This window comes from Myzus persicae, unplaced genomic scaffold (assembly GCF_001856785.1).
Source record: "Myzus persicae strain clone G006 unplaced genomic scaffold, MPER_G0061.0, whole genome shotgun sequence".
Lineage (NCBI taxonomy): Eukaryota > Metazoa > Arthropoda > Insecta > Hemiptera > Aphididae > Myzus > Myzus persicae.
Window position 1 is genome coordinate 455,830 of NW_019101353.1, and position 26,899 is coordinate 482,728.

General features: G+C 26.8%; 3 protein-coding genes across 4 annotated transcripts; 2 read left to right on the plus strand and 1 right to left on the minus strand.

Annotated features, from left to right (window-relative positions):
- Positions 1 to 1,350: 1,350 nt before the first annotated feature.
- LOC111028778 lies at positions 1,351 to 5,018 on the minus strand. Its single transcript, XM_022307533.1, has 4 exons — positions 4,557 to 5,018; positions 4,240 to 4,458; positions 2,499 to 2,642; positions 1,351 to 1,684 (listed from the first exon to the last, which is right to left on the minus strand). The coding sequence occupies exons 1-4, from the start codon at positions 4,624 to 4,626 to the stop codon at positions 1,617 to 1,619; spliced, it is 501 nt and encodes a 166-aa protein (XP_022163225.1). The 5' UTR covers positions 4,627 to 5,018; the 3' UTR covers positions 1,351 to 1,616.
- Positions 5,019 to 5,160: 142 nt separating this feature from the next.
- LOC111028776 (helicase SKI2W) lies at positions 5,161 to 12,629 on the plus strand. 2 transcript variants are annotated; one of them, XM_022307530.1, is made up of 20 exons: positions 5,161 to 5,277; positions 5,349 to 5,590; positions 5,864 to 6,040; positions 6,113 to 6,278; positions 6,342 to 6,556; positions 6,622 to 6,789; positions 6,918 to 7,030; positions 7,125 to 7,356; positions 7,434 to 7,693; positions 7,764 to 8,058; positions 8,142 to 8,252; positions 8,314 to 8,545; positions 8,621 to 8,898; positions 9,270 to 9,403; positions 10,066 to 10,317; positions 10,415 to 10,631; positions 11,655 to 11,808; positions 11,886 to 12,070; positions 12,137 to 12,265; positions 12,334 to 12,534. In XM_022307530.1, exons 2-20 carry the CDS (start codon positions 5,564 to 5,566, stop codon positions 12,532 to 12,534), a joined length of 3,546 nt encoding a protein of 1,181 aa, XP_022163222.1. In that variant the 5' UTR covers positions 5,161 to 5,277; positions 5,349 to 5,563. The 2 variants fall into 2 exon arrangements, with proteins under 2 accessions (XP_022163222.1, XP_022163223.1); XM_022307531.1 differs by lacking the exon at positions 5,161 to 5,277 and having other exon boundaries at positions 5,564 to 5,590; positions 12,334 to 12,629.
- Positions 12,630 to 13,219: 590 nt separating this feature from the next.
- LOC111028777 lies at positions 13,220 to 25,791 on the plus strand. The gene is made up of 4 exons (XM_022307532.1): positions 13,220 to 13,592; positions 13,855 to 14,037; positions 18,037 to 18,290; positions 24,698 to 25,791. The coding sequence occupies exons 2-4, from the start codon at positions 13,964 to 13,966 to the stop codon at positions 25,207 to 25,209; spliced, it is 840 nt and encodes a 279-aa protein (XP_022163224.1). The 5' UTR covers positions 13,220 to 13,592; positions 13,855 to 13,963; the 3' UTR covers positions 25,210 to 25,791.
- Positions 25,792 to 26,899: the final 1,108 nt, after the last annotated feature.

Below are 26,899 nucleotides of genomic sequence, written 5' to 3' on the forward strand. Positions count from 1 at the left end.
TAATGGTTAATACCTTGTTCAGGGCCCCACAATACCTCGCGCTGCCACTGTTTGTAACAATCCATCCAAGAACTTAATGCCTCAAGTACGTCTTGGCTCCGCCAAGGAAACGAAAACAAGTAGATTCGCAACAGGTTCATAGTCGCAGGGTTTACAAGTGATAATCAATTTTTTTAAACTCTTTCCGCCTTCAAGAAGTCACTTATATTGAGAGCCGAGAGCATCCAGATAACGGCACCATACTCCACAATATAGCACCCTTAATGATATGCCTAACCGAATATCTCTACATAATATTAAGCCGAACCCAAGGGTTTCAAAAGCTTTACAACAAATATGTTTAATGTGGAGACCTGGATCAAGATTAGGTACTATGAAGAATAAAACTTGATCTTAAATCAGTCATTAGAACATAAAATAATAGTGGCACCATAATAAAATAATCTAAACATAATCATTAATCACATTTAATTCACAAATTAAAGATTTTTTTACTGAATAAAAGGAAACCGGCAAGGTTTACTCATTTTTTAATAGAAATCCTTCAAAATTATAATTAATATAAATAGGCAATAATTTAACATACACACTTGGAGTACAATGGTTCATTTTCTATATAGTATTACTCATAAGAATGTTATTTATAATGATTAATGAATGTAAATAATTAAATAATAATTAAATTAAGTCCTGGATAGGGTAATTAGATAAATATATAATAGATACAACCCGATCGATCAACAAGTTAACTTCATAAAATCATAAGCAATTGAAATGTTTTCCGATGTATTATGTCTTATTGGTACAATTGACAACAAGATAGGTGTATTTTAATAAAAAAATAACTGTCAGTATTACACCTCCTTAAGTCAAAATTATAATTTCATTTGTGTAAATAATTGATTATGTAATAAAATATTCAGTGCATAAACACTATTTAATTGTACAGAATTTGATATTAATTAACTTATTTCAAAACTATAAGCAGCAATCATTTTGGTGCAGGTGACACTCCCGCAACCGCTGACCAACTCTAATCCTAATTTCATCCGAACAACCATTTGATAAGCAATATAAAAATAACTTCAGGAGTTATATTGCAATATACTCGCATATCTGGATTTTAATTGTTTTAATATATTTATATTTTTCTATGTTTAAATCAGTTTTACTAAATACTAACACTATTCAATCATTAAAATTATAGATGTTGTCAGCTGATATAATTAAGAATATGTTCAATTATATTTTACACGACTCCTGTATCTATATGTTCTGTTGTAACTAAACATAATACTAAAACAATACAAATTGACAACCAACACTAATATAGTAGTATAGTACTCACAGTTCAATAATTACAAGGTATGTTTATTAATATTTTTTTTTATTCTTCATCTTCAGATTAATGACTTACATATTATGACAACTATATTTTCTATAGAAGCAGCCTTTAAAATTATTAATACAGGAAAATAATCCTTAGTCATTTATATCGTAATATATACATTTAACAGATATAAAAACTTACATAAATCATATTGATAAATTATGTGAACAAAACCATTAAGATTTAAATAAATACATATAAAAAATTAAAACCCACTCTTAAATCTTTAAAAAATGATTTCTGGAAAATCCATAACTGGCAATGAAGGAAAGGAGTATTCGACTTCTGGTTCTCCTAAAAAAAAAATGATATGTACAATAATATAAATCACTAATCAGTAACATTGGCTTAGTGTAGATTTAATACCTTCACCAGTTAAAAAATAATTAATTCTGGTAAACGCAAGTTTATAAAACTATTTAAGGGGCTTGGAGTAGAGAATGTTTTAAGGAATAATATTTAGGTTGTTTATATTACTTGTACATATTTATGCCATATAACTGTGTTATTGTGTGAATAGTAAATGAATACATAAGTGTAAACATTACTGTTCATTATCGATCAGCAAGCTCATAACCGTAATAGATCGTCCTAACCTAACTCCAAGTCTAACACACATGCATGTGCAGGATCCCAAATTTAATTTTTGACATTTTTCCATTTTAAAATCAGTGCAATATATCTAAAAGAGGAAGATTTATTTTGGTACATTGAACCAATTTAAATTTTGAAAAAAATATCTATATTTGATAGCTTTTATATTAGATTATCTAAGAACAATAATTGACGACATTATAGAATTATATGAATTTGTAAAAATAAAATAACTTTTTTTAAAGTCTTATGAATACAAAAATCAAACATGTATTTCCTACAGAACCTAGGAAAAAGAGATGAAGAATTCATACGTCAATTTAAAACAATAATCACAAATACGGAAGTATGTAAGCTACTAATTTCAACCATTATATTTGTTAGACTAAAACGACAAAAAATATGGCTTGCTCCAACCACCTTAATTATTAACTGTTCCCAAAACAAAAATGACATACACAATACTAACATAAAATTAAAACTATATGTAAATTTCATAATCTCAAATCTTTACCAAAATTATCAAATTGATTTTTGATTTGTTCAATCATTATTGAATGATAGTCTTCAAGAAAAAAATCCCTTGGGTCATTATTATTGCAACTAAAAAAATCACTTAGCATTCCTATGTTACAAGTCATACTTGAAGGCAGGGCATCTGTAAAACATAAAAGAATAAGTAGTAAAAAGTAAATACCACAATGCATATTAATATATTAGATTCTTAGCAAAACAAAGAATGTTTAAGCTTATGTTTTTATTTTATATTTTAAATTCACCAATATATTACATAAGAGACCTACAAAATAGGCTCCAAAAGTTACAAGTAACTGTCAAAACCAATTTGGTTGATACTTGTTTTCAAAAACAAGTTGTAATTTGTAATTTATTAATGTATTTCAACTAAACTTAACTCAAAATTGTTTTCAATGATTGCTTTAAAAAATGTAAAGATTATAATTCAGATAAACTTGGTTGAATATTATACTCGTTTGTTGCAAGATCTCAACTTGTATTTAGAACAAGTCTATACTCCATTCAAGTTAAGGAGGAACCTAGGCGGACATTTGGGCACATGGGCTCAACCACACAGATAGTTGACTCGGTGAGGATAACAAATGAGTGTAGACTGGACCTCCACCAAGACAAAAACTTATAACCGAAAAGGTTCCTTCTTAATTTGAATGGAGTATAATCAGTTTTCTATGTTAATCTTCATATGTAAATCTCATTAAAATTCAACATAATTTTTTTAATTAGTAGGTATGTTAGGAATAAATTAAAATGAAAAGGAGTGTACCGAAGAGGATTTTATTTGGGAGTCAAAATTGGCAGTTTGTTTAACTCAAAAAATTGTTCAGAGACAGCTTGCTTATGTTGTCTTGTTGGAGTTATTTCATCATTAGGCTATTTTTACATTTTTATTACACATCCCTCGGTTGTTTGGTACACAATAAGTATCTATATCTTATCTCCTATCAATGCGTCTATCTTAAAAGGAATATTGGGCAATCATATTAAAAATTAATTATACCAATATCTGCTGATCACATGCACAAATATACAGTTTAAGATTTAAACTAAAGGATAATTTTTATAAACAAATATGCTATTGGGTAAATATTATGTTTGTCTTTTAGCATTTTGTTTATCTTTATCAATTCATTGCAATATTTTTGTACATATTTACAGAAGAAAATATAAATCGAAAAGAGTTAAAAATACTGACAATTTGAAAACCATAGTAACCAGGATAATTATTAATGTATGACATACACAATGTAACAAAATTTACAAAAATTTATTCCTTTGGTAGATATTGAAAAGTAATTTTTGGTGTACAGTAAAACTTCCTAAAAGACCCCTTGAATGATGAAATCTTGTTACAACGGAAAATAACAAAACAGGCCATAGTAATATATACCATATATTTTAGTTTTCCTTGTTGGTACAGAGCCATTTCGTTACAAGGAGTTTTTACTATACAAGAATATCAAGTCCAAACCTTTCAAATTTTTCTAAAAACGGTTTGCCAAAATATATGCTCATACTTATATAATCTGTTAGTTGGTTGCAACTTATGAAATGTTATTTTAAAACTTCATACATTTTTATTTTACATCTTAAGCTCTAATTTTTTTTGATTACCTAATTGATATTAATACTTAAAAAAAAAACATATGATACTTTACTATACAACCCAATTTAATTTAATTTACCATACCCAACTAAAAAAGTAATAAATTAATAATTACCATTTTCCAGTGTTGTACAGTCATAATGATCAAACTCTTCATCTTGATCATAGGTAAAATCTTGTAACGGAGATTTACATTTTATTTCTGTTTCAAAATTTTTCATGGGCAATACCTTCAATTGTTTAAGACCTTTACCATCAGATTTTTTGGTTGACTGTACTGTGTTTGTTAACACTTTCAAAGCAGTTTTCTTGCGATTTGTTGCTAAACTATTCTCTAAAAAAAAAATAACAAAAAAATAATAAACAAGCAATTAACAAAATAAGTTATCTGATTTGTTTTTAATCAATAGGTACTGTAATGTAAAAACTTACTTATATTTTTTATAGGGTTCTCGTTGTTTATGGAAGTCAATTTACGAACACGAAAAGTATTTGAAGACATGTTGTAAGTTTTTACTAGCGCTATATAACGGAAAAAAGTTTAATACAATACGAATAGTTTATTGTGTGGTAGCGTGCTTCGTGTACTGAAATAGTTGAAATTTTGAATTGTGTGAAGAAAACGAAAGACGAACGAACCACGAATGAAAATGAAGTATGAAATATGGACTATGAACTATGGAGTATCGAAGCGACAAAAATACATTAATTGTGGGTTTTAACTTTAATAAGTTGTATTCAACAAAATAACCTGCAGGCTACTAAAATAGAATAAAATCGACAGAAAATTCAATGGTTATGATCCCAATAACTATTATATTATGTTATATTCTAACGGACAAAATATAAAAAAGATAAACTATTAATTAATCACAGGGATATCAGTAAGTTATCAAGTCACGACTCTCGCTGACTACAGTGTGTCTCATTGTTAATATTATTACAATATTAAATTATTTCTGAAAGTGGATGATGTTATCATAGACAATATCATTTTGTTTAATCTATTTTGTTATCAATAAAAAAAAATCAAGTCAACAACGCCAGCAGCTTCAACCACAGATAGATAATAATTATTAATTGTATTTAATTAGAGTATTTGCTAAACAACAAAATTTAGTATTCACTTCAATAATTGCAATATTTAATATAAGTATATAACATCAATCTTTTTTTTACTTTCTAGACTACCTATAGCATAACTATAATTTTTTTATATTTCAGTTATCATCTTGGATTTATATTTTATGAAATCTAGATTCTAGACAGAAGTTTTTAATTTTTAAAATTAAAAGTGTTATGCTAGTCATCTAATGTGAAAAGAAAATGATAATATAATTTACAATGTATTGATTTTTTCATGTTACTTCAATCATTTATAATCATGAATTAGAATCTACATTTTAGAATGTCAAACATTTTTATTAACTAATTAAAAAATGGACAGTTTCAAAATGAAATATGAGGTAACTTATTTCCACATTTATTTGTTTGATATTTATTTTGGACAATTCTTATTAATATAGATTTCTGAATAATAATCTATTTATTTATATTATTTTATATACATCATACGTTACACAGAAAAATTGTTTAGAATCCTGTTATTAAATCAAATTTTGATTCGCATTCCTCTTTGTTGATAGATTTATAGTTTTCAAACAAATATTATTTTGTTGAACTTTAGTCTTTATATTTATTGATACATGTTAGTAATAAAATGTTGTAATTTTATAAAGGTACCTGGAGGTATTACCTCAATAATGCCAAGCATTCCAGCAGATTTATTAAGTTATATAAATTGTATAGAAAGCATGCCAGTTTATAAAGGTGAATCAATTCTACCAAAAAGAGATGTAAATTTACTATCCTTGTATGCTGATAATAGTATAAACTATATGCCAACTAATTTAATAGTAAGTATATAAGCATATTAAGTTACTACTTACACATTTTTAAACAAATACTAAATAATAAATTATCTACAGCCTGAAAGAGATCCCAAAACTGGTAAAATTATTTGCTATGAAGAAGTTATTAATGATCCAGTTTTTCAATCTGATGGTAATTCAATACCTTGTCTAAAATCAATGAACAATCAATATACTGTCAACCAACATGAAGATAACATGTTTCAATTTCAATTTGATCCTAGTATGTACCTATATTTATATTTTCAAAGAACTATAATTTACCTATTATGTATTGTTTTCTTAGATGATTTACCAGTTGCTCCAGGAATGTCAAATAAATTAAAAATAAACCAAAATGATCAAAATACATCTGTAGACATTTGTGCCATTGCCACAACAGTAGACAATGAATGGACTGAAGATGTAGGAGGATTTTGGGATGATGAAGTACCAGAAATAGTAAGCCAGCCAGATACTACACCAGAACCAATTGCAGTAGATGAAATAAATCACATTAAGGTAATTATTAATATTTTGAAGATATTTGAATCTAAAAATGTTTAATCTTGCTTGATTTTCAATAGAAAGATGATAATTTTGTGCTTAAAATTTCTGGAAATGCAGAAAGAGTACTAGTGAAATCTAAGTGGGTTGAAGAATTAGATATTTCAAAACCAATTGATAACTTTGACGAGTTATTACCTGATCCTGCTTATAAATGGGAATTTGAATTAGATACATTTCAAAAACAAGTAAGTATTATATAAATAATTTAATTTGAAAATTATATGATTATATAGTTTTTGAGGATATTTAATACATATTTATGCATTAATTGAATATACTGTTATATAATATTTTATATTATTTTATTTTATAGGCAGTACTAAAATTGGAAGAAAAAAGTAGTGTATTTGTAGCAGCTCATACATCAGCAGGTAAAACTGTTATTGCAGAATATGCTATAGCACTTGCTAAAAAACATCAATTAAGGTAAATATTTTATCATATACACTATCCTTATTATATTTATTCATCAAAAATGTTACTAATATTACATTGTATGTAATACATAATAATAATTTAGATGCATATATACATCTCCAATTAAAGCACTATCCAATCAAAAATTTCGAGATTTCAAAAAAAAATTTGGAGATGTTGGTCTTATTACAGGAGATTTTCAAGTGAAACCAGAAGCTCAATGTCTTATTGTTACCACCGAAATACTATGTTCAATGCTATATAGTGATTCAGATAAAATTAAAGAAACTGAGTTTGTTATTCTTGATGAAGTTCATTATGTAAACGATAGAGATGTAAGTAGTCTAGTAAAATATACTTTGTTATTTAATGATTATGTTTGTTAACAAATATTATATATTTTATTTAATAGAGAGGACACATTTGGGAACAAATTTTAATTATGCTACCTAAACGTGTAAAATTAGTTATGCTGAGTGCCACCGTCACTAATGTTATTGATTTTGCCAACTGGATCGGCCGTACTCGTGATTCTAAGATTTATGTTGTATTTACTCTTTATCGGCCAGTTCCTCTTGAACATTATCTTTATATTGGGTCAAATACATCTATGGAAATGAAGGACAATATGCATCTAATTAGAAAAGCAGACAGTGGGTTTCTCATTCAAGGGTATGTATATTATACGTCATTAGTATGCATAAATATAAACACTAAATTGGTTTTTTAAATACATTTATAGCTATCGTAAAGCTTCAGATCTATTAAAAAAAAACAAAGAAGTAAAAAAATATCAAGAATCCAAGAGTTTCAAAGATCAAAAACCAAAATGGGTCAATTTCTTGAGATTTCTTGACAAAAACAATTTGTTTCCAGCTGTTGTTTTTATTTTGTCCAGAAAAAAATGTGATATGATGGCAGAGTCTTTAAAAAACTCCGTCAACTTTCTATTAAATAATAAAGAATCTCAAGCTAATGAGTATTTTTTTAATGATGCGATAAAAAAATTAAAACCTGAAGACAGGGCTTTACCTCAAGTAAATATCAATGTTTTTTAGTTAGTACTTTTATTTTAAAGTTTAAACAATAAATTTAATATCAAGTGCTCTATTATTTTTAGGTTGTTTTAATGAAAGAATTATTATGTCAAGGCATTGCAGTTCACCATAGTGGAATTTTACCCATACTAAAAGAAATAGTAGAAATGCAATTTCAGAAAAGTTTAGTCAAGGTAATTGAAAAACCAAAAACAAAAGTTTTTTATTTTAATAACATATTGAATAACTTTACAGTGTCTATTTGCCACCGAAACATTTGCGATTGGTATTAATATGCCAGCTAGAACAGTGGTATTTGATGCAATTAACAAATTTGATGGTATAGAAAAAAGAAATTTAGCACCAGCTGAGTACACTCAAATGGCAGGACGCGCAGGTCGTCGGGGTCATGATGATAGTGGTACAGTAATAATAATGGCAAATGATCAATTACCTAATGACAGAGAATTAACAAATATGATGCTAGGTTAGTTTTTTATCAAAAAAATAGATATATGGAATCATGTTTAACCAATTTGAAAAATATTAACATTTTTTGTAGGTAAATCAGCTAAATTAGAATCTCAGTTTAAAGTCAGTTATTCTATTATATTGAATATGTTTAAAAAGAAAAATTCTGAAACTCTAGAAGAAATTTTAGGTAGTAGTTTCATTGAAGCTGCTAGAGCTAAAAAAAAAGATGAATATACTGAAGAATTAAATTCTTTAAAATTAATACACGGAAATGATAATTGGGAACCAACAGGAAAGCAAGATATAACGGTAAAAGAATTCTATCTTTGTGCCAAAGAGTATTTAGACTGCAGAAATGAAGACTGGGTAAATAAGAATATAAATTTAATTTTAAAAAAGGTTAACTAATAATTAGTTTATTTCTTCTGAAAACCAATAGAAATGTGCATGCTCTTAAATATGTTCATTTTTAATCAAACAATAAGTTTTTGTTTGTAAAAAATATTGATAAGTCGATAGTTTATACAATTTTTAATATTTGAACATAAAAACTTCCAATTTTGTATATAAAGTTTAAATATTTTTTTATTAATATTATCGACTAGTATAAATGATACCTATAGTTATAAATAATTTAGTTATTATTTTATATGTTTTAAACATACATGTATATTTTTTTGTTATATTTTATGTTTATTTATAAAGAAAAATGTTGAACATTAAAATTATAACTTTAGGATAAACTTTATGCTGCAAGTGATAAAAGTTTTAGCGAAGTTGGTAGATTTGTCATTATTACACACCAACATTATATTGGAAATTTAGCTATTATATTATCAAGCAACACAAAAAAAATTCCAAGAGAATTTCGGTAAATGAATATTTTAACATTTTTATAACATTCTTATATTTAGTGATTATTTTTACATTAAACACTCATTATCTCAAAAAGTATAAATATTTTTTACAATATTTGTTTATAAAATTTGAAATTAATATTAAAAAACCCTATTGTTGAATGGAACTTATGGTCCTTATAGTTACCTTGACTACCTATAAATTTTTTGGTGATAACAGATATCATGACTATCCAATTATTGAATTTTTGGAGGCATTTGTAAAGAAACTTAAAAATGTTTAATAAAAATAAAGATATAAACATGTTTGTACCTATGGGGTTTTGAATGAGTATTTAATTTGCTATAAGTTATAAGTATTTAAACAAAAAAGATGAATGGAATGGTATGGGATACTTTGCAAAATATGTTCCATCTGAACACTAAATTCTTTTTGCTACTTGTTTAAAATTAAATTTGTATACATGAAAATCTCAGAAATATAAATCAAAGATGTGTTCTCATTTCTAAAAAAAAAACAACTTAAAAATAGAAGAAAAATATAATTTTTTTCATTCATGGTTTGCAATAACCAGGTTTTGTAAAAATTGTACAAACATGTTTATACATTTAAAGGTAATGAGCCAACTTTCAAACCACTTGATATCCAGTTTATAAACTTGTAACTTTTTTTCAGAGTATTGGTATTAGACAATGATAAGGTAAATAATGAAGAATCTGAAAATAAAAAGGATTCTTGGTATAAATTTATTTACTTATCTAAAAAAAGGAGAGTATTAGATAAATCATTAGATGTAATTTCTAATAATGCTCATACCATTTTAACTATATCTTCAAATTCAATATTTGCAATCACTAAACTTTCTGGTAATTTTGATAATGACTCAATTATAAAAAATTGGGAAATGAGACAAAATGAACGTTTCAGGTATGTAAAATAAAATCTTATTTTTAATATATGTTAATTGTAGTAAATAGTTATATTCATAAATTATCATAATCAATCATTTAAACATATTATTTAGAGATGCAGCTATTTCTACACACTGCCTGAGAGCCATTACAATGCTATCCGAAAAAACCTTACTTTTAAATCGAGCAGAAAATGATGATTCAGTACTAAGTTTGTTAGAACTAGGAATTGATAATTTTGAATTACACCGAACTATGTTACACATGCATGCTTTGGAAAATCGAGTGTACAATATTGAATTGTCTGACATTATTGCATTTGAAGATGTTGTAAGTGTGTTTTTTATACTAATGTTATATCTATTGGAATAATTTTTGTTAATAATAGTTTATTAACAATAATTTATATATGTAAACAAGATAATATGTAAATTCATGTATGATATGAATGGATGTACAGATAATTTAGATAAAAAAGAAACTTGAAATATTTAACCCAATACACTATAATTATACCAATTGAGAATGCACTTTTACCAAACCTTTTTAAGAGTACCAATGCAGCAGCACAGTATTTGTTTTCTCTCTAATCCACAAATAATACATCAACTTTGTGTTCAGCAGTATCTATCTTGTGTTGTTAGCTTTAGCACAGATTATATAATTTGTGGCTTTAGTATTAGAATAGCCTATTATTAAACTTAAGAATATTATCTGTGTCTTTTTTATGATATTTCAATTTTTATGCAAGTTATGAGTATGTAGAATACTACAATTTTTAAATACTCAAATATTGTAAAAAGAAGCAAACCTACTAACACAAATTATGTTTTCAGTGCAGTGGTGTGATGACAAACAAGGTTTAGGACGCCTAGGTGTCAAGGTGAAAAAATGTTGTGGGGGGTAGGGTGGTTGGATACATTATGGTAACCTATAACATAAAACAAAAATTAAAATATTTACAGTCACATAATAATTATTTATTATACTATATTTTATAAAGAGTGGGTAGGTACTGAAAAATATGCTGCGCATCATGGTTTATAAATGTACTGTATCAATGTACCAAAGATAATAACACTAGATTGGTTTTTCTAAATACAAAGTTGTGTAAACTCTTGTTAACTTGCGGGTAGATAGCTTCAAGGTCTAAGCGGTCGATTAACTTAGTGGTAGAGCAATCGTGAGACTCGGGTTCGATTCCCGGTCCGGCAGCTTGCTTTTTGACGTTATTTCCCCTTGAGAAGTTAACAGTTGGTATATTAGCCAAAGGAGAAAACAAGTAGTGTGTATATTATATCCTCTTGAGTGCTCTGCATTTAAGAACTAAATTATAATACATTTAAATTTTAGTTCTCAAAATTGTATGAATATCAAACAAGAATAGAGAGAATAGCAGAATTACAACACCAAATATCAAATAAAGCATTACAGTTATATAATGAATATATCAACAAAGTTGAAATTCTCAAAGAATTAAAATATATAAATCCGAGGAATGAAATAAGTTAGTAATAATTGTTAGTTAACAATCATTATTTATGGTTATGCAAATGTATAATGCTTTAAGTATTCTAATTTCAGCTACTCAAAAAGGGAATGTAGCAGCAACTATGGGATCTCATGAACTTTTAGTAACTGAACTACTATTATGTAATATGTTTGAAGAAATGAAACCAGAAGAAATTGCTGCTGTTCTTTCATGTTTAGTTTGTGAATCTAAGTCAAATATTGATTTGGAACAAATTAAAGAACCAAATTTAATAAATGTATATATTAAGGGCATACAAATATTTCATATTGCTTAAACATTAAACTATTATAATTTTTTTTAGGGAATGAATCTAATAAAACAAAAACATGATTACATTCAGTTGGTTGAATCAAATTATTTAAGCAACTATGAACGTGTTAATCTGAACTTCAATTTAGTAAAAGTACTGTATTTGTGGGCTCAAGAAAAGGTAAATTTACCAATAAAAAATAATAACGTTGATGAGTTTAACACTTTTTTATTTTTGCATTTCCTTAGCCTTTTTCAGAAATAATGGAAATAACAGATATTCAAGAAGGAATCATAGTCAGATGTATAGTACAATTAAATGAAATTTTGACTGTCATTAAAAATGCAGCAAAAATGATTGGTACTAACAAAATAAGTGAAAAAATGCAAGAAGTACTAGACAAAATCAAAAGAAATATTGTATTCACTCCCTCTTTGTACATGGAATGATTTTTAAATTATTTATTTAATAACAAATGTAATAATGTCCTATAGTTATTATAATATTATTCAAGTTGACAATAAATATAAATTCTTAATTAATATTATGAAGTACCTATTTTATTTACATAATATTAGGAAGAAATCTAAAATATTTACAAGGATTATAATTTAATGTTAAAATTATATTCATTTTCATTCTTAACAATATGAATGCTTTAGTAGAGTGAAAGTACCGATGTCAATAAATACATACAAGTTTAATTCTTATTTTAGTAGAATTCAAAACGGACTACTGACTATGAATTTTAAAAATGTATGTTTATTTTTGGTTAAGGGTGTCGGAGTCAAAGTCAGGGATTTTAGTACAACATGCTTACAGAAAAACTCACACCCTGCCCTGTATAATATACTGATTTCATTAATTTTTTTCTTATTTAAAAATAAGAGAACATTTTGCAAAAGCTTAAATATGCATTTCTCTACCCCTAATTTAAATAAAATAAAATGTTGGACTTTAATACATATAAGCAATGAAAACATATGAACATGTCTCTATCTGTGGTTGGTATCTTGCTTGAGATCAGTGCGTCCTTCAAAGATAACACAATCACACACCGTCTTTGTTATTATTACTCTGGCTTGTTTTGATGATATTTATCGTAGAAGGACTTATACAAAATATATATTATGCGCAAAACAAATAATAATAGTCTGCTATATTGCAGGCTGTGCGCCCATACCATTGAGTATGAATGAAAAATAAAAAATAATATACGTCTTCTACCTGCGGTCTTATATGCAACCGTGCTTCTACCACAGAATATGACGTGAAATCGTAATTTGTAATCACTAAATTATAATCAGTAATCAGTCATCAGTCATCAGTGGAATCGACTACGTTGTAGTCGCACGTTACTGGTTCACTGTTCATTGTTTGTGCGTTTGTCGTTGTGTTTCCGCCAGTGTCCCAACTTTCAGACCATCTTTGCGAACCGTACTACAGAGTTATGAAAATAATGAAAAGCCATCCATCGACGGTCTACACGCATCTTAGAAACTTAAAGGTGAGTCACTGCATTTTCTTTCAAGTTTGTTTCTCGACGCACCTGAAGTTGCTGTCTGTCTGCGTATTGGCCTTATTCCACACCGTGTATCAAGGCCAAATAACAATAATAATTATTATTATTGTATCGCGTCCAAATCCCGTGTAATTATTATGAACAACTAGTACCTAGTTGGTACGCAATGTTTCATTTTTATTATTATTATTTAATTGAAGGGTTAATCAGATCTTTTAAATAATGTTTTGGTACGTTTTTTCCTCAGTGGAATTGTGTCATAGCCAAAGCGTATTCTTAACCAGAATCTGTTATCCAGTAACGGAGTTCAATAACCAGCACCTACGTCTTCTAGTCAACCAATTCCTACCATCAACATGAGTTCAGCAGATCGTTCAATATCATCTGGGTTCCCAATTCCTCAGTGGATGAAATCTAAAATAAACGATCGGTAAGTTATTTTGTGTATTAATAACGTAATATTGGCAATCAGGAATCAGGATGTACACAAAAAGTTGTATTATTAAACCTGAAAAGAGTTAACTAATTATAATAGTAACTATTTTTGAAATAAATGCAGTTTAGTACACACTCGTCGAGTTAAGAATGATGGTGCAATCAGAATTTGTTGCTCAGACTTTGTTTCAAAGTTAAAACCTAATGAATTTTAAAGATTTTGCATATGCACTACACATGACACACAGCTCATTATTTCATGAATTTTTAATTTCTTTTTTTACACATCCCATGTTTTTGATGGAGCTGAGTTAGATTTGCTGAGTTTGATGGAGCGTTCAGATTTTGGCCACCGTACTTACTTTTATGGTGGAACAACAAAATGTTGAGTGTGAATAACAAAACCTTCCTACTGAAAGAACTGTAAGACCTCGAGTTACCTACTATTTGTTTTACCCTAACTTTCCCTCCACACAGGTTAACCCTAGCCCCAATCAAGATCTATCTTTCTGACTGGAGCTGGTATGTATGTACATTCTAATAATACCTATAATAATATATTTATTTAACCCTCTCCTTACTATCTAATCTTCAAATCATATCTTGAAGACCATTACTTCACAGTAGGGTATGAAATTTCGACTCTAGCTCCCACAGCAGCAGGCTCGGTAGTAGGAGTCCTCCAATTTTTCCTTAATTTCTAAAATATGAACTCTGAAAGCACCATTGTTTTAATCTCTAAAATAAATTTCAAAAACATAAACTTTTAATATTTTTGGCCTTGGATACCTAATTTTTTGATAAATCCAAAATTTGGCAGTTTTTTCTTAAGGTTAATAACTTCAAAAAAGTTAACTTCAAAACATACTCGACAAAAGCTGATTGTACCATCGATCTGAACTCAATGTTAGTTGAAACTCAAGTTTTGATGAAACAATTTTAAATGGCGAGGGTGAATTAAACTGCATTTGTTCCCTATTTTTTCTGTTTCAATTAAATAGGTTTGTATACTGCTAAATTGTAAAGTAAATAAAAGTGGTAAAAGGACCATCACATAAATAGTTGTGTCACCATGTGCATGATTTATTTTGAAAACATTTATTCATTATTTTATAATTTCCTTCAGCTACCTATTATAAAACAAATTAAGATTATAAAATTAATAGAAATTGACTAAATCACATTTATTGATAAGTAAAATTAATGATAGTGAAACTTAAATAATTCATATTTATATGTCTCAAGTACTTTTTATATTGTTTGTGATTCAAAATTAAAAACCCACTGACCATTTATAAAGATGAATCCTTATTGTCCAGTCATTATGGCAACTAAAAACCCGACTTTAAACAAGTGAATAGTGTCTACATGTATTTTCTAACCAGAATACTAACAATGACAGTAACCTGGATTTTCTGTTCTAAAACAACTGTATTCCCTTGTTGATCTTTAAATTTACTTATATTTAACATGATATACTATGGTGCAAGGTATTTTCACACTGTCACATTGTACACATTATATAATATACCTCGAATAAAGCAATATCAAAGATGAGCAATCGTTAATATTTAATAAATTATGTTATGTTATTTAAAAATTATATTTTATCTCAATTAGTGTACGTATTGGTTATTAATAACTATCATCTACAATAAGAACATTTATTCATAATATATACTTAAATATCAAGATTTAGGTGGGTATATTGAATAAAATAATGTTTATTTTCATTGTTAAAAATAAAAAAGTTATATGATGTATGAAACTTAGTCCAAGAAATTCAATTCTTAAGTATAAATATAAACTATAAAATTCTTAATATTTAAACCTTAAGAATTAAATTTTAAAATTTTAACCAACTAGAAGTACTAGGTTATAAGTATTAATAATATACTAATAAGCAGTATTAAATTTTGTTTTGTTATCTAATTCCCTGAATTTTGCATATGAAAATATTATATTATGTAACAATAATTAAATAATAAATTCCTTCCTTAGATAACTGTGCGGACGTCATATTACATGTTTATAATAATAATAATAATAATAACAATAACACTACCTACTTCATATATTTTTAATTTTTTCTATCTGTTAATACTTTATTTTCATGTTCACCATACATTGATTGAAGCTATTGAATATTTTGCTATTTAAGTATAATATGTATTTTTTATATTCAGCTAGTTGTGGCACACACCATATGGTGACGGGGTTTAAAGTGTCAAAACCCTCCACCCAAAATAATTTTGATTTTATTGTTCAAACGTTCAATAAATACATTGGGGCTCATTTCAATAATTTTTCGGAGAATTCCAATGTTTTAACCTTTCCCTTTGCCAAACATTGTCTTAGTTATATGTTCACCAGTACATAATATACTTTACTATGACTTGAAATCTTTAATATGTAAAGGTAACTGTAAAAGCAAAATACATTACAATGCAATATTGCAATAATCCAACATTTCATACTTTCTTATTATATACAAATACTTAATGATCTTCAGATTTAATAATGCTAGAGGTTATGGTTAAGACTTAAGACTGTTAAAAAACCTATGGACATCAGAGGTTTGTACTCTATTCAAGTTAAGAACCGTATTCTGCAGTTGACATAAGGTCAGAGGTGTCCCATTCGTAAATAGATAGTTGACTCATGGAGGGGGGATAGTGTTCTTAATTACCATTAAACTTGATTTATGACTCATTATTGATGGTGGTAATTTTTATACACATTTTTACTGTCCAATATTACTGCAGTTAGTCAAATAATAGAATGAAAATCAAATAGGTATAACTTATTGAAATAAAATACAAAACAAATAATTGATAGTTGGTGCAGTTTCAATGGAAAAATATGAATAATGATTTGTATACCTACATTATTTTTGTCTTGGTTAATATAGTATTTAAGTATAGATAATCAATCAATACCTATCATTTTTATTTTCCTAATACATTTAAATTGTCGAAATGTAATAAATGTAAATATAAATTAAATATTAAATAGTAGTTAATTAACTAATTAAATTAAAAGTATTGAATTATGGGATATATTTTTTTTTAAATACCTGTGATGAACAATTGTACACTATTGTGTTCATACAAAGTCATACTCTTTTTTTAAATTTAAGGGGAGAACCACTTTATTATTACTCTACCAAACATCTAAAGACTAATCCATTTTTATTTTTATACTGATATTTGTACGTACTGCATGCTACTTTTATGTTTCTCATACTTAGTTATTAGTGCCTAATGCCTAACCATTATCTTATGTATAACATAATTTATTTTATTTTAAAACTTACTGGTGTATTTATATTGCACTACTACTATTAACTAATAATTGGAACACAACAAAACTATATGTATCTGATACATTAACCTTTAACTAATCATTGACTGTACACTTTTCAAAATGTTTAGATACTATGACTTGTGCAATAATTTGTAGTTTGTAGTAAGATATTATTATTTTTATTTAACATTGATCCTCTGATAGGTAAAATTTTCTCATGGATGGTAGGCAAATAAAAAAGATTATGTCAAGTGTAAAGAATACAATATTTTTATTTTTTCCTTTTATTCCACAATCATAGACTTGAACATAAACTTTTCCGGCTTCTTGAATTAGTTTATAATATTAAGTTATATATCTAATATCTACTAAATAACCATGTTTAACTTTGCATGAATGCACAATGCGTGACTAAAATTGAAAATACTTAAAGACTAATTACAATAGCACATGTATATGCATAAGAATACATGATCGACATAAAATCCTATGTTATGAAAAGTATGATTTTTCAAGTACTCATTCGTGACTGATTATTAAAATTTATTTTATTTACAATCTCTTCAGATACTATTAGTATTTTATTAATTTTGAAGTGAGTTATTGAGTAGACTACTTGATATAATTACATTTAACTGATAATTTGTTTAATATAAATTTATATTTATAACATTTATGTTTCATTTAGGTATGACCTAGACCAGCCATCATTTTCTCCAGAAGAAACAGACGACAGCTTTTTTTTGGTTCGTTATTTGAAACCAGACTCAGTAAATCAAAAACGCAGTGATAACACTAAAAATAAACCAGCTGAAGAAAATTTAGCGGATAAAACAGTTCAACATTTAAAAAAAATGCCTCCTGCATTAATTGTTACAGAAACACCAGAATACAAGGGACATACGCTTGCTTGTCAACGCTTCATTACAAATACTTGTGCTGGTAAGTACTAAGTTATAACGTTTATTTTTAAAGAAAAATGTTGAATAAGCATTAATCAGTTATAACAGTTTTAAAGAATTTGAAATAATAATAACAATATGTTAATTTTTGCAAATAATTTTCCTTTTTTACACGGAATATATCATACGAAATATAATAGATTACCTACAATGAATAAAAAAAAAGATATATTAAGATAATAAGGGCTTATAAATACTTGCCACCCTTCGATAAGCTTGTGATGGAGAGTTATTGAGTTCACAAAAACACTACGTATAATATAAATAATAATTATGTATAGACGCCAAGTTTATACAATTTCAACTTCATTTAAATTTACAAGTTTTAAAAGAAATTTAAAATGTCTAAGTTATGAAAATCAAAAATGTATTAATTTTAAGAATCCTTCATAAATGTATAACAATAGGAGTAGAATTGTATGATATATAATATATTTTATGAATATAATTTTATTAAGTGTTAATATAATTAATGAATTTTTATATTAATAACTTTTTTGTGTCCAGTACAATATTCATGGTTAATGATAGGATATAATATCATATCTGTATTTATATAAATCTATGAAGATATTTTTTAAGTACAAAACTTTGATGTTATATACATTTAGTTCCTGATATATATATTCATTTTTTGTGTATTTTGGTTTATTTAGCAAGAATTTAATTAAGTGTTTTGTTTATTTTCAAGAATTTGTATGTGAGTCATATGCTTAACCCCGTACAATTATATTCTGTAATTTAAAATTGACCGAACAAGTGATATGTATGTTTGTCTTTTTATTTGTATATTAGTTAAATACGGTTAAATAGGTTATAAAGTAAATGCCCTAGTCCAGAGGTTCCCAAACTTCTTATTGTGCGACCCATTTTGAATTTTTTTTTAAATATAGCGACCCACAATATCAATGAATGACCTTTTTTTTTTTACCATACAACAGAAAATTAAACTATTTTATTACATTTTATGTAATTACGAAAAAAATGTATAATAAGTATAATATATAGTATTTGACACGGCCGCTGGTAAACTCGTAATTGTCATACTCACAGATAAGGATTGACGATAAAACTGAATTTGAACTTTGAACATCAACGAAAAGTAATAGATGATTATATTTTTGTATTATTTAAAAAAATAGTGCGACCCACCAAAAGTATAATCGCGACCCACTTTTGGGTCGCGACCCACAGTTTGGGAACCTCTGCCCTAGTCATTTTGATTTATGATCAAGGCTACCTATATCTAGAATTTTTACAATGACAAAGAAAAGAGAGCCCAATACAATTTTTTTAAATTTGACTAAATGTGTATGTCTTATGAATTTTCTTATTGGCTATGAACAAAAAAAAACTGTTTTTCATGGTTAAAAAGTTACTGGGGAGGTTCTCATCCAGACACAAGAATGACGTGCACCCTTCTATACAATTTATTTAAATTGAAAACAAAACATAGTTTTAAATTATCAGCAGGTTATATTTCATTTTTATTCTTACTATATAATTAAACCCAAAGAAATATTAAGAATGATTATTATTATTATGAGTGATTTCAGCAATACAACTAAGAACTTCTTGTTTATAATAATTTATTTTAACCAAACTCATGATATTTCATATAGAAGAGAAAGGGTTAGAGTTATAAAATATAAGGGCAGACCTAGATTGGTAATGATTTTAGAATACTACTAATTATTACTATCTAAGTCAGAGGTTCCCAAACTGTGGGTCGCGATTATACTTTTGGTGGGTCTCGCTATTTTTTTAAATAATAAAAAAATATAATCATCTATTGCTTTTTGTTGATGTTCAAAGTTCAAATTCAGTTTTATCGTCAATCCTTATCTGTGAGTGTGACAATTAGGAGTTTACCAGCGGCTGTGTCAAATACTATATATTATACTTATTATACTTTTTTTATTTAATAAAATAGTTTAATTTTCTGTTGTATGGTAAAAAAAAAAAAGGTCATTCATTGATATTGTGGGTCGCTATATTTTAAAATATTTTCAAAATGGGTCGTACAATAAAAAGTTTGGGAACCTCTGATCTAAGAAACTAAAGCAATAAGACATGTCAAAATTTAATAAGTGTTTGAAACTGTGTATTTAAATTTGTGGATAAATAGTTTTACAATTACTCATTAGTCATACCATTGTCAAGGTCAATGACAATATTATGAATAGTTTTTTTAAATTAAATGTTTCGTTGGTATCATACAGTTAAATATTATGTAATCTAATTGTTAGCTAATTAATGTGTTCTGTGTATTAGGTTCATACAAAACTAAATATTTTGTAATTCAAAATCAATGATAATAGTTATTTTGATTCAAAAATTGATACTCAACAAACATGGCAAATTTTACTTTCACAATAATATATATTCCTCTGTAATTTCTGAAATCAGAGCAAATTTCCATCTTAAAGTTAGTTTGATAAATTCTGTTTCTCTATAATGTTTTTTTTTTTTTAATCAGAATTAGAAATGTATTTTCATCAACAATCTATTTGATACAATTTGTATAAAATCAGACCATAATAATATTCTTAAGTGATACATTTCAAACAGCTATCCAAGTTTAATTAACTATAGGTAAAAGTTCAGTGTGATCTTATAAAAAAAAATTAGAAACATTTTTTGCATACAACTTTAATACAACACAGTATTGTGTCGGAGGTATATGCCTTACCAAACATTGTTAAATATTAGAGGTATAAAAACATTTATAACTCGCCTTCAAATTTAATTCTTTACAGTTTTGAGTATTTCAAGAATATTTATGAATTAGGTTATTTGTTTAATATTTAAAAGTTTCTTTCAAAGGAGTTGTAAAACAGTTATGTTTTGTTTTCCAGATTTCCACCATTCTTAATTATTCAAAATTCAAATATTGATCTAGTAGCAAAGAAGCTCATTTATGTTAAATATATATTTTTTTTTTTTTTGATTCATAAGTTTTTATTTGATCCGTTACATAAAAAAAGAACAATAAGAACAATTGATGGTAAATAATCTTTATATAAATAATTCTAATGTATGTGTGTATGTCACTAAACTCCTCCTAAACGGCTGGACAGATTTGAATGAATTTTTTTGTGATACCCTGGATAGTTTGGATTCACAATTAGAACTGATAGGTCCGACCCGTGGAGTTGCTCAAACTGGGATTTTAAGATTTAAGAAGGAAATGTTTGTTTACATATGGTTGCTATTGGTTATAGGAGAAATATGAATATATTTAGTAGAAATTAGTATTTTTTTTTTGTTTTGCTGGTTGCCTGCCTGCAGTGGTTCATCAGGCAGATCAGGTATAAGCCCGCATACAATTGGATTTTTGCACATTGCTGAGTTGCACTTATAGCCCGCTCATCAGCGTGTCCGCACATAATAAAAATAAAAATAAAACAAATTATATATACAAAGTACTCATCAAGGGGGGTCCGCAATACACAGCAGGTAGGCATAATATAGTTCTCGCATATTCACCATCGAGTATCATATAGAGTTGGCATTTTTAACGGGCAAGAAAAATCCACGGGATCAGCTAATATAAGATAAAATAAATTAAAATATAATAAAAATGAAGTTTAGACAGACTGCAGAAACCTCTCAGCGGTGGTACTTTGACGTATTAAAGTTTAAAGTTAAATAAGTATAAATATTATTATTTTTCGACGACAAATCCCAACTAAACTAAATATCCTAAGTTTTAACTAAAGTAGAAATGCATTTTTTATATGCCTACATTAGTAAAATGTAAGAATATAATGTTTTTATACTTATAATTGTTATTTAGTCCTGCATACTTTTCTATAAAAATTGTAGGTTATTACTTATTACTCTTTATATTAACAAATATAAATCAAAAATATTTAGTCTGTACCGACCGTTGCTTCACTCGCCTAATCTCTCGATGACAAGGGAACTGCCCTTGTCTGCTCTTGTGACTGTGTTATATAAAAAGATATTAGTGTATCTAGCACATTTTTCTTCACTGGCCTGTGATCTATCTTGATAATTAATTGCTAATAATATTCCCACCTATATTAAATTATATTATATTATCTATACATGACACGTGTTAGTCATTAAAAAATTAATACAGTTTGAAAATGTGCCATGTTGTAAAAATAATTTGAAAAACTATTTACTATTTAATATTTTATACTAAAAAATGGATTAAGTTTGTTTAAATGATTTGTTTTTATTGAACATTCTATTCAATAACATCAAACAGACAAAAACAAACATTTGCCTATTTTTTTATTTGTGTTATTAAGTGGGTGTCAGCTCACTGTTTGTTTTCTCTATCTGGCCCACATGCAATATAGACAAAACATATTTACACAAAATCATTTTTTAATTTTTTCAGTAATCAAAGAGTAATATCACCCATTACCAAAATTGATAGAGAATAATACTTTAGGGGGTATGACATTTTGATTTGTCTAAATATTGTCTTAAGACAATGTTTAAACATTATTTAAATTTACAAAAATCATTTTTCCTCTGAAAGTCGAATACAAAATCAAATAAGAATAAAATATAAAATCAATATATCAAACCCTCGAAATTATTATTCTCTATAATTTTTGTAATAGGTGGTTTGGTTTTACCATGAAATAACTCAAAAATGATTTTAAAAAAACGATTTTATGTGAACACCATTTATCTGTTGCTGCACTTGGGTCTGAAAGACTAAACAAATATTTGGTTGCTGACATCCTCTTAACATGCTTTTTTTTATGAAATTAATCTTATTAACAACATTATATAAGTTTATTAAATATTTTGAAACCAAGCATTTTTTAACATTATAAATTAAATTTGTTCAGTCTTACTAGGCCTAGTTTCAGTTATTGTACAAATAATTATTATTTATATTAATGAAAACAAACTTTTTTTGAGAAAATTTTTGTACACATTTAAAATATTTTAGAAATTAGAAATTTAACACAATTGAGATAGGGTGGTAATTTTAGATCAAAAATATGATTCCATAATATTGTTTTTCAATAAAAGCTAATAATTTTGGTAAGAAAAGATAACTGGTCAAGTTTACAGTCTCCCTATTTGTTTTAATACTAATTATAAAATAACTTGAAATGTATAAGAAAAAGGTTAGTTTACAGTTATTAAGTATAATTATCGCATACACTACCTATATTGGCGTATTTTTAAATTACCGATTAATTACACATTATTCAATCATATTTTAGTTTGAAACGTAGTTTTTTGTATCAATTAAAATTTCATGTAGGTTTAAGATTACTAATTGACTTGCATTATGTAACTAATCAAACGATACACTTTAAATGATTAATAGCCCACACTGTCTAAATATAATAAAATATGGCACTTGACAATTATATTTCCTACTGCGTAAATATGACCTGACCTGTGAACGTGTGAACAGACATGATATGTTAATACTTCAGAAAATTACTATTTAACATAATTTGTTTCCTCTTTTATTGTAATTTATTATAGTTATTGAAAATACAGACAGTTACTCGTTTATTTAAATTCAGCTATTTTTATGTTAAAACATTGTTAGTTGAACAATTATAATTTCAAAACACTTATTTTTTTTTTAATCAAAATATAATGTATAACAAACAGAAGAGAATTTGAAAACAAGTCGGTCAAAACCTTGTAATAAAACTGGGTTTAACCATCCTCAGTTTTTATTTAGGACTCAAGAGCATACTGGCATACCTAATGTTTTTAAGGCCCGCAGGCAAGATTGTTTAGGAAACATTTTATGAAACACATTATATAATAATTAAATTATTCATATAAAAACTAGCCTTACATATTGTACCAAATGTATAGTCTTGTTAAACTAAGTCGGCATTGAACTATAAATAAAAATCGTAAAAATTATGTAAATGAACTATTAAGTAATTGATAATATCATATACGTCATATAATTTGCAAATAAAAGGTATTGATTTTAAATTATTATCAAATCTGTGCACCTTCCCCATAAAATTAACTATTTTACTCACATATTACTATACCTACATCAACCATTATTAATGAAACATGTGATTATCTTTTATCTATTATTAAACAATATAATTCCTTGAAAGTTGAAATTAAATCAGAAAATAAACATTACAATAGAAAATATATTCATTACACTTTATTTAATTTATTGATTAGATGATAACTACTTCCATAGATTAATACTTAAGTGTAAATATATATTGGGAAATCATCTACCATTGATAGTAATAATAATGCATTAATAGTTAAACATGGGGTCAAATACTACAGCTTTAGTCTTTACCATTATAATTTATGACACATAAAAAACTTTCCTTATTGAAAATACGTCGTACAAATAAAAGTTAACTAATCGTTGTACACATTTTACAGATGCAGTAGCAGCTGCAAGTTTGGGTGAAAATATAACTGACCCTCCAAAATCATTAGGGATTGATGATGGTTTTAAAAGTGGAGCTTCTGAATGTGGTAAATCTATTGTGGCAATGGCGCATCAAATGGTGTCTGGACGGAGAGCATATCAAGGTCGTTCTTCAGGTCCTCAAGATATTCTTGTCGTTGGACCGTCGCCATCAATGTTAGCTAAACGGCGAAACAGCAAATCGCTCCCGGCAAGTCCTATAAGTTCACCACCTGGATCACCTCGAATGATTCGTAAAAATCCATATTTCACAGCACCCTTTCAAGAAGAATCTTCTGGTGATAAACAAGGCTCATCGTGGATATTATCAAACTTATTTTCACACAGAGGTGATTCACAAGAAGAATTATCTGATAAAGAATACAAGCGATTCCCTAAACCTTTGTCTTCCAGCAATTTATCCATAAAACCCAAACCTTCAGAACTAAGAGAGATGAATTTCTGGACACCTACATCAATGTAATCATTAAGGCTCAACTAAAAAAAATACTCTATTTCTAAAGATTTTCTGCACGTTTGGTTATAATATTAATTTGTGTTGTTGGAATTATTTTATATGTATCCTTATTTTTCCTTATAATCTCCTTAACTTAGTACCTGTAAAAATCATTTTTTATTTTAAGTTTTCATTGTTATTCTTTTTCTTTTTTTGTTTAATTTTTTAATATTAAGTACCAAAATAGTTATGATATGAAGACAATACATTGTTTAGTGCGCATCTTTTATACATATAAGATATAACTAATCTTTATATTTTAATATCAATAATTTCTATTCAGACAATTTTTTTGTTCGTTAATCACTTCCAAAAGTTTGTATATACTTTTTGTTTTACTCAAGTATTATTATAAGCCAATCGCATATAATTTTATTTCTTAAAATTAAATTAATGCAAAAATATATATCATTGACATTGTCATCTACTCTAAATACTGTCAATAGTTATGCAAATTGTCATGACGGCATAAATATTGCTTGTTGTTAAGTCAATTAAAAATGTGTTGTGGTGTCTTTATACTATTAGACAAGGAGTGATTGCACAATGAACTTGGAACATAGAGGGCGCTTTTAGGTGACTGAGTGACTCGATTTATGGTTATGCAGTAAAATATATGGATATATATATATATAGATAATTGTATTTTGTCGTCAAGACGGTCTGCACATCACAGCAAGATATTTGCACGCTGCTCAGAATACTGTTGTTGTACACTAATCTTATATATTAATATAAGGTAGAGAGCCTTAATAATAAGGCTTAATTATTATTAAGGCTCTCTAATATAAGGCCTAGGGCAATAGCACAGATTAAATAAAAAATGTATTTAATCTGGGGCAACAGTGGAAACGACATTAAGTAGTGGTAATCTATTAAATTTATTTTGAAATTAAATTACATTGCATATCACACTGTTGATTTGTATTTAAGAATAAAAAATATCAATGATAACAATTAATAAACAAATAATTGATGGTTTGAATGAAAGGGCTATATTTTAATATCGAAAGAACTAACTACTATTATCCAAGGTCATTGTCATTCTCTAACTATAGTACCTACATACATGTATTATTTGTTATTTATCATAATGAAAAGAAAATGGTTTTTAATCTATTCAACCAATTTAGGTATTTTAAATTGTTAGTCCAATACCCCCTCCCCACAATAAAAGAAACAGAGTTACACCGAATACTGATGGATGGTGATTTCCTAATTTCTGAATATTAATTTAAAAAAAAAATTGAGGAAGTAACAATTACATTTTTTTTTATTCAATACTTTATTGAATAATCTGTTCATAAATATATTTGACAATAGCTAATAAGTGAATGTGATGATGAATAAAGAAACTTCTAATATAGAAATTTAATGTAAAATAATCTGATGGATCAAGGTCAATTGTTTGTTTAATTGGTTTGATAAATGATACCTACTGACTATTCTAATTATTCGAATTCCTCATAAAAAATTGAAAAACGTTGGTTACATTAATAATATTGTTCACTCTCAATTTTGCACCTTTTATCATCAAAATAATTTAATACGTCATGTCGATGTATGATGATATTATAGCAATTGCAAACAATATATATATATATATATATATATGAATATAATACTATACAATAAAATAAATTTAATATTGTAACAA